At 55.1% G+C, this 7,923-nt stretch overlaps 1 protein-coding gene across 1 annotated transcript; it reads left to right on the top strand.

Annotated features, from left to right (window-relative positions):
• Positions 1 to 738: 738 nt before the first annotated feature.
• On the top strand, positions 739 to 6,564 carry LOC135100134 (uncharacterized). Its single transcript, XM_064003097.1, has 2 exons — positions 739 to 2,004; positions 2,211 to 6,564. Exons 1-2 carry the CDS (start codon positions 739 to 741, stop codon positions 6,072 to 6,074), a joined length of 5,130 nt encoding a protein of 1,709 aa, XP_063859167.1. The 3' UTR covers positions 6,075 to 6,564.
• Positions 6,565 to 7,923: the final 1,359 nt, after the last annotated feature.

The following is a 7,923-nucleotide window of genomic DNA, read 5'->3' as shown; positions in this document are numbered from 1 at the left end:
CCAATAACATACCTGCAAATCAAATGGCAAATCCACCACTACTCTGCACCCTGTCTCTCTCTCGCTCGCCTCTCCCGCCAAAATCCCCACAACAACCAACCTTCAGGGCCTTAAGACTCGTTTTGGTGGGCCTCGCTGACTAGTCTGTGAGCCTCTCGCAGGCGCGCCCACTTCAACTTCTTACATATATATATATATATATTGTAACGCCCGGGTATTATTGTTGTTTAGTCTAAGTTGCCTTTATTTCTTTCTGTGGGATTGAGTGTGTGACGTGCGTGTGTGTGTGTCAGCTGTGCCTGGTGTCTGGCAGTGGTGCATGGATGGCGGGAGAGAAGTCGCGTGACTGCAGTGACTGGGCAGTGTGTTGTTGGCCCCGCTCTGGATAACTTGTCTTTGCGTGTCCTCCGTGCCGAGTGCCTGTTGCGTGAGCCTGAAGAGTTTGACTGTCCCTGCCTGTGTCTGTAACTGCCTGTAACTAACGGAACTAGTAAAGGAAGAAAGTGTTGCCCACTGTTTGTCTACCCGCTCTGTCTGGCTGTGCGTGAATCACGTGGGACGTGGTACCCTTAGCATCTCTTGTCTAGCCTGCTGGTGTTCCCGAGTGCTGTCCTGACTGTCGGGGAATTGTGGGCGTCTACGGGAGTGCTGAGGTTTGTGCTTTCGTAACAATGGCGTCAGGAGTGGGGATGCTAAGTGTGTGCTCGTACAGACCTACGTGACTCGAGTGGAGAAACCATGGCAGACAAGGTGGTAGACAAAATGGCGGGCGAGAGTGGTGCTGCTGACCAGTGTGAGGGACTGAGTGGGTCTAGTCACGACTCTAGTGATGCTGGTGACGAGAAGCCCACCCAGATGGACCTCCTCATGTCCCAACTGGCGAGTATGGCTCAGAAGCAGGAGGAAAGGCACGAGCAAACCGTGGCAACACAAGCTGCCCAAACTGAACGACTGATGGAAGCCCTGCAAAGCAGCCTAGGTTCTCTGAGGGCTGAAACGCAGGCGTATACTGATCGCTCGTGTGAGGCAGTGAAACAGGAGGTAAAAAGTGAACTCCAAGCCTTGCGGGAAGAGGTGGCAGACCTGCGTGAGGGCGCGAGTGTTTGGCGGCAGGGCGCGTGGCCGCCACGTGGCGTCTTGGCGGGAGGTGTACAGCTGCCCGCAACCCCCGCCTGGCCTCCCGTGACTAGCCCAGGACCTGAAGGGAGTGTGGCCTCAGCCCCACCTGCTGTTGGGGGCCTTGGATGGGGCCCTGTGGGGGAAGCAGGTCCTTGGGAAGCACCCGAGATGGCCGTTGGGGGCTGGCCGCCCACCCGGGACAGGAGGGGAGGGCTTAGCCTGCCCCCTACACCGCCGGGCTCACCTCCCCGTGCCGCCTCCCCGCCCCCGAGCCCTAAGGCAGCCCGCTCGTCACCTCGTCACGTGAGACGCAAGCCAGCGGAGTACGATGGTAAGGTCAGCTGGGAGTCTTACGTCGCCCAGTTCGATATGCTGGCCTTGGCCCAGGGCTGGGGGGAGGCAGAGAAGGCCCTGCAACTAGCGACAGCGCTGCGAGGCCCGGCGTTGGAAGTGCTGGGTCATCTCCCTGCCAGCCAGCGCACCTCATACGCAGCAGTGTCCGAAACTTTGCGGCGACGTTTCGGACACCGTCATCAGGCGGAGGTATACCGCGCCCAGCTTAAGAAGAGGACGCGAGAGAAGGACGAAACCCTTTCCCAGCTGGCGCAGGACGTAGAAGGGCTGGTGAGGAGGGCGTATCCAAGCGCGGCCGAGGACATGGTCGTTGTTCTGGCGCGCGACGCGTTCGTAGACGCCCTCCAGGACCACCAGCTCCAAATCTATGTGAAGCAGGCACACCCAGCTGACGTGCAGGTGGCGTTGGCACGGGCTATGGAGTTTGAGGCCTTCCTACAGACGACGATCAGCCTCTCTTCTCTTGCCCAGCCTCGCGGTGAGGTACGGGGCCGGAAGGCGAAGGTGGAGCACAAGGCGGCGTCACGGGAGGCGAGCCCGTCCGAGTTCGCCGGCCGCTGTTGGGGCTGCAGTGAGAGAGGCCATAGACGCAGCCAATGTCCGAGGGGACGAAGGACGCGCTCCCTCGATCGGCCTAACTCCAAAGCCTTCCAGACGTGCTGCGCCGCATGCGGCAAATCGGGCCACCGCTCCAGCGCCTCCCCCAAGCCCAAGGAGGTTGCTGAGGCGGGAAACAGCAGCGGGCTGGAGGAGGGGGCGACCTCACAGCCTGCCAAGGTGCCAATGCCCCGTGCTGTGTAAAGTGCCACCTCACCGTCAGCGCAGTGCAGGTACGAGGTGCGGTTGATGGGAGGCCTTGCTGCATGACCATTGACAGCGGGGCTGAGCGCACCATCGTGCAGCGGAGGCTGGTAAGTGCTGAGTGGCTCCCGTGCACCGTGGACAGGCTGTGTGGAGTAACGGGGGACTGCATGCCGTTGCAAGGCCCAGTAGACGTTCGAATAAGTGTCGGCAGCGCGGAGGTGAACCTGCCCGTGTATGTTGCCGAGCTGGAGGAAGAGTGTCTGCTGGGTTACGACTACCTGAAGAAGACCAGGGCCTGCGTAGACTTTGGACGGAAGGTGATAAAGGTATGTGGATACGATGTGCCTTTCCTTCCGGAGGTCGGCCGGTCGGAGGTAGTGACGACACGGCGGATGCAGTTGGCCCCGCGCTCTGAGTGTCGAGTACAGTGTCGACTCGCACGGCCGATGCAGAGCACGGAGGGCCTAGTGGAACCAGCCAGCGACTGTCGACTGGCTGACGGAGTGGCAGTCGGAAGGAGCCTCGTGCAAGCGGGGGAGAAGGTAGTCACTGTCTTACTGGCTAACTTCTCCGACGAGGCTCGCAACATACCCGCCGGAACAGCGGTGGGCGAGTGCGTGGAGGTGCAGCGTGCCGAGGCACCGCCGCAGGGTGAGCGGGCGGCCGAGGGAGCCCCGCTGCCGAGCTTCCTGGAGGATCTAGCGACCCGGAGCGCTGTCAATCTGACGGAGGCGCAGACGGAGCTCGTGTGTGACACCCTGGGCCGGTACGCCGATGTGTTCAGCCAGAGCGCCTCGGACTTGGGTCGCACGTCACTGGTGAAACACACGATCAACACTGGCACCCACGCACCGGTCAAGAGCCCACCCCGACGCATCGCACCAGCAAGGCGCGAAGAAATGCAGCGTGCAGTGAACGACCTGGCCACGCAAGGGGTAATCGAGCGATCAGACAGTCCTTGGTCGTCGGCGGTAGTCCTGGTAAAGAAGAAAGATGGAACGCAGCGCTTCTGTGTGGACTACCGGGCCCTGAACGACGTGACGGTGAAGGACTCTTACCCCCTGCCGAGGATAGACGACACGCTGGACGCTCTGGTCGGGGCCTGCTGGTTCAGTACACTTGACCTGAAGTCAGGGTACCACCAGGTGGAGATGGCGGAGGAGGACAAGCCTAAGACGGCCTTCTCTTTCGGGCAGGGCCTGTGGCAGTTTAACGTCATGCCATTTGGCCTCTGCAACGCCCCGGGCTGTTTTGAGCGGCTGATGGAGCGAGTGCTAGACGGCCTGCAGTGGAAAACGGCACTCGTATATCTGGACGACGTGATAGTCTTCGGGAGCACCTTCGAGCAGGAGCTGGGGAGGCTGGAGGAGGTTCTGCAGCGCCTGAGGAAGGCCAATCTCAAGCTTAGCCCCAAGAAGTGCCTCCTCTTCCAGCATGAGGTGCCGTTCCTGGGACATGTCGTCAGCAGTGGTGGCGTGCGCACCGACCCTGGCAAGGTGGCAGCGGTGGCTGACTGGCCCACTCCCTCCAACGTAGCTGAAGTGAGGAGCTACTTGGGCCTCTGCACGTACGAGTATTACCGCCGTTTCGTGCCCAACTTTGCCACCTTAGCTGCTCCTCTTAACCGTCTCACCAAGAAGGGGGCGAGCTTCCGCTGGGATGAGGCATGTCAGGCGGCCTTTGACAGCTTGAAGGCGGCGCTTGTGGAGGCGCCCGTCTTGCCTTACCCTGACCCGAAGCTGCCCTACCTGCTTGACACCGACGCCAGTGCCGAGGGCGTCGGGGCTGTGCTGTCGCAGGTAAAGGACGGCAAGGAACACGTAGTGGCTTACTACAGCTGCAAGTTTAGTAAACCAGAGCGCATCTACTGTGTAACCAGGAAAGAGTTGTTGGCCGTAGTGAAAGCGTTCGAACACTTCCACCCCTACCTGTACGGCGCCGAGTTTACCGTCCGTACTGACCATGCCGCCCTGAAGTGGTTAAAGACGCTTAAGGGGCCGGAGGGACAGTTGGCGAGGTGGTTGGGGCGCATGGAGCAGTATAACTACCGGATCGTTCACCGCCCAGGACGCGTGCACAACAATGCTGACGCCCTGAGCCGACGCCCGTGTGAGGCTAGTTGCTCACACTGCACCGCCAGGGAGCCCAGCCCGTGTGAGGCCTCCTCACCTGGCGCTCCTGGGGTGTTGGACACAGTGTGCCGCCGTTTACGTGTGCCTGCAAACACCGCCGAGTGCAATGAGCGGTGGCGTGTGGCGCAGCGCAGTGACCCCGATCTAGCCCCCGTCGTGCGTTGGCTAGAAGCCAGCGACGAGCGCCCCAGCTGGCAGGTAGTGGCGGCTTTCGAAAGCCCCGCCGCTAAGTGTTTGGTAAGCCAGTGGGAGACGCTATCAATTGACGAGAGCGGGGTGTTAGTGAAAAGGTGGGAGGCGGTAGGCGGGATGGGCAGAGACGCCTGGCTTGTGGTAGTGCCTCGTACTATGCGGCCGGAACTATTGAAGGAAGTGCACGCGGGTGTGACGAGTGGCCACGTAGGCGAAAAGCGTACCCTTCAACGCCTCCGCCAGCGGTTCTATTGGGGAGGAATGCGCAGTGACGTGACGGAATGGTGCCGGGCCTGTGACGTGTGCAGCGCTAAAAAGGGCCCAGCGCACCGTAACCGGGCCCCACTGCAGTTGTACAATGTAGGGGCACCGATGGAGCGGGTGGCAGTGGACATTGCCGGCCCGTTTCCCCTCACTCCCCGCGGGAACCGGTACATTTGTGTAGCCATGGATTATTTCACTAAGTGGCCAGAGGCGTATGCTATCCCCAATCATGAGGCAGAGACTGTGGCGAGTGTACTAGTCGACCAGTTCTTCTCTAGGTTTGGCGTGCCCGTCGAGCTGCACTCCGATCAGGGCCGTGAATTTGAGTCTCGTGTATTCAGCGAGTGCTGTGACTTGATGGGGATTTATAAGACGCGTACCACCCCGCTCCACCCACAGTCTGACGGCATGGTTGAACGTTTCAATAGGACGCTAGTTCAACAGTTGGCCAAGTATTGTGGGGCGGGGCAGGAGGACTGGGACGTCAAGCTGCCGGCGATGCTGATGGCATACCGTTCCGCCGTCCATGAAGCCACCGATCACTCGCCCTCCCAGCTGATGTTTGGCCGGGAGCTCCGCCTTCCTATTGACCTGGCCACGGGGCGCCCTCCTGATGTTGACCTCCCCACAGTCACCTCTGGGTTCGCAGCCGCCCTGCAGGAGCGGTTCGCGGAGGTACACCACCGGGTGAGAGGCAAGTTGAGGGCAGCGAGTCAGGCCATGAAAGGTCTTTACGACCGGCGAGTGAGGGAGGCGAGTTACGCGGTAGGCGAGAAAGTGTGGCTGCATAATCCTCGCCGCCGGCGTGGCCTCTCTCCGAAACTCCAGAGCCCCTGGGAGGGGCCTTACACTGTCATCGCCGTGATCTCGGGGGTGACGTACAAAATCCAGCGTGGACGCCGTCGCCCTTCCATTGTGCATGTGGACCGTCTGTGGCGCTATCACGGTCCTGGGCACTACACTTGGGGCTTCGGGGGAGGTGGCGGCGATGATGCCGATTCTGCTGCCGAGGAAATCGACGAGTCCCCGGAGACAGCTGTCACCACCCCCAGCGAGCCAGAGGAGGCCGAGGCTGAGGAGTCAGGGGTGGGCGACGGCCGCGACTCAGAGCCAGCAGAGGAACCTCAGCCCACTCGGCCGCGCAGGGACAGACGCCGCCCACGGCGTTATGATGATTTTGTGTTGATTGACTCTGAGGGAGAGATATAAGGAGAGGCAAGGTCGGGTCGACCTTTTTGTAAAGGAGGGGGTGATGTAACGCCCGGGTATTATTGTTGTTTAGTCTAAGTTGCCTTTATTTCTTTCTGTGGGATTGAGTGTGTGACGTGCGTGTGTGTGTGTCAGCTGTGCCTGGTGTCTGGCAGTGGTGCATGGATGGCGGGAGAGAAGTCGCGTGACTGCAGTGACTGGGCAGTGTGTTGTTGGCCCCGCTCTGGATAACTTGTCTTTGCGTGTCTTCCGTGCCGAGTGCCTGTTGCGTGAGCCTGAAGAGTTTGACTGTCCCTGCCTGTGTCTGTAACTGCCTGTAACTAACGGAACTAGTAAAGGAAGAAAGTGTTGCCCACTGTTTGTCTACCCGCTCTGTCTGGCTGTGCGTGAATCACGTGGGACGTGGTACCCTTAGCATCTCTTGTCTAGCCTGCTGGTGTTCCCGAGTGCTGTCCTGACTGTCGGGGAATTGTGGGCGTCTACGGGAGTGCTGAGGTTTGTGCTTTCGTAACAATATATATATATATATATATATATATATATATATATATATATATATATATATATATATATATATATATATATATATTGTTAAGTAAAATATAATTTTTGAGCTTCTTAGGTACAAAATGCTGAAACGTGTTGTGAATAGCACTGTATTTGAAGAAATAGAGACCAATTGCCATTAACGTGTATTTTGAGTGTTTTTCACATTGTTAGGTACCAAAATACCAAAATGCATGTAAAGTCTCTATATAAGGAAATGAAACGACATTACAATAAATGTATTTTTTGAGGGTTTTTGTGGATGCTATTTACCAAAACAATAAAAACTTTGGAAAGCTTCCTTATATGGTAATAGAAAAGAACACTACCAAAAACGTGTCTTTCGAGATTTTTTTCAGTTTTTTTACGTACCAAAATTACAAAAAAAAGTATGAAAAACATCCTTTATGGCAAAAAAAAAGAAAAACAATACCGAAAACAAGTATTTTGAGTGTTTTTTAACCTTTTTACGTACAAAAATTCGTGCAAAGTGCCCTATAGCGGAAAATAACCGACATTTCCAGAAACGTCGCTTTTCGGTGTTTATGAGTGTGTTGGCCACCAAAACACTGAAAAGCAAAGAAAGAACCCTATGTGGGAAAACAAAACAACATTACCAAAAACGTGTCTTTTTAGTGTTTTTTGAGCTACTTATATATCAAAATGTTTAAACGTAGAAAAACGTAAAAATATCCTATATGTGGAAACGAAAAGACATTACGATAAACGTGTTTTATGAGTGTCTTTGAGCTTCTTAGGTATCAAAACGCGTAAATGCCTAAATAGCACTCTAAATGGAAAAAGAAAAGAACATTACCAAAAACATGTATTTTGAGGTGTTTTTCATATTGTAAGGTGCTAAAACGCAAAAAAAAAAAAAAAAAAAAGGCATGCAAAGACCTCCATATGAGGAAAGCAAACGAAATTACAAGAAACATATCTTTTGAGTGTATGTGTGCATATTAGGCACCAAAACACTAAGAAGCATGGAAAGCACCCTGTTTGAGAACATAAAACAACATAACGAAAAACGTGACTTTTGATTTTTTTTTCAGTTTTTAATGTACCAAAACGATAAAACAGATGAAAAACTCCCTTCATGGAGAAAAAGAAAAACATTACCAAAAACGAGCATTTCGATCGTTTTTGAGCTTGTTACGTACAAAAACGTCAAAATGCATCCAAAATACCCTATAACGGGAAACGATTTTTTTTTTTTTAACTTCTTACATACCAAAATGATGAAACGTATCAATTGCACTTTCTATTGAGAAACAGAACAAGATTACCAAAAACATATGTT

Source organism: Scylla paramamosain, chromosome 4 (assembly GCF_035594125.1).
Source record: "Scylla paramamosain isolate STU-SP2022 chromosome 4, ASM3559412v1, whole genome shotgun sequence".
NCBI classification, from domain to species: domain Eukaryota; kingdom Metazoa; phylum Arthropoda; class Malacostraca; order Decapoda; family Portunidae; genus Scylla; species Scylla paramamosain.
Note: the sequence above shows the minus strand (reverse complement) of the source record. Positions and strands in the feature narration are given on the sequence as shown.

What these genes read in the sequence shown, in the direction of transcription:
- LOC135100134 (XM_064003097.1), top strand. Translation starts at nt 739, where the DNA reads ATGGCAGACAAGGTGGTAGACAAAATGGCGGGCGAGAGTGGTGCTGCT. An exon ending in ACAAGGCGGCGTCACGGGAG is followed by an intron (nt 2,005 to 2,210) that starts GCGAGCCCGTCC and finishes GGCGGGAAACAG; the next exon opens with CAGCGGGCTGGAGGAGGGGG.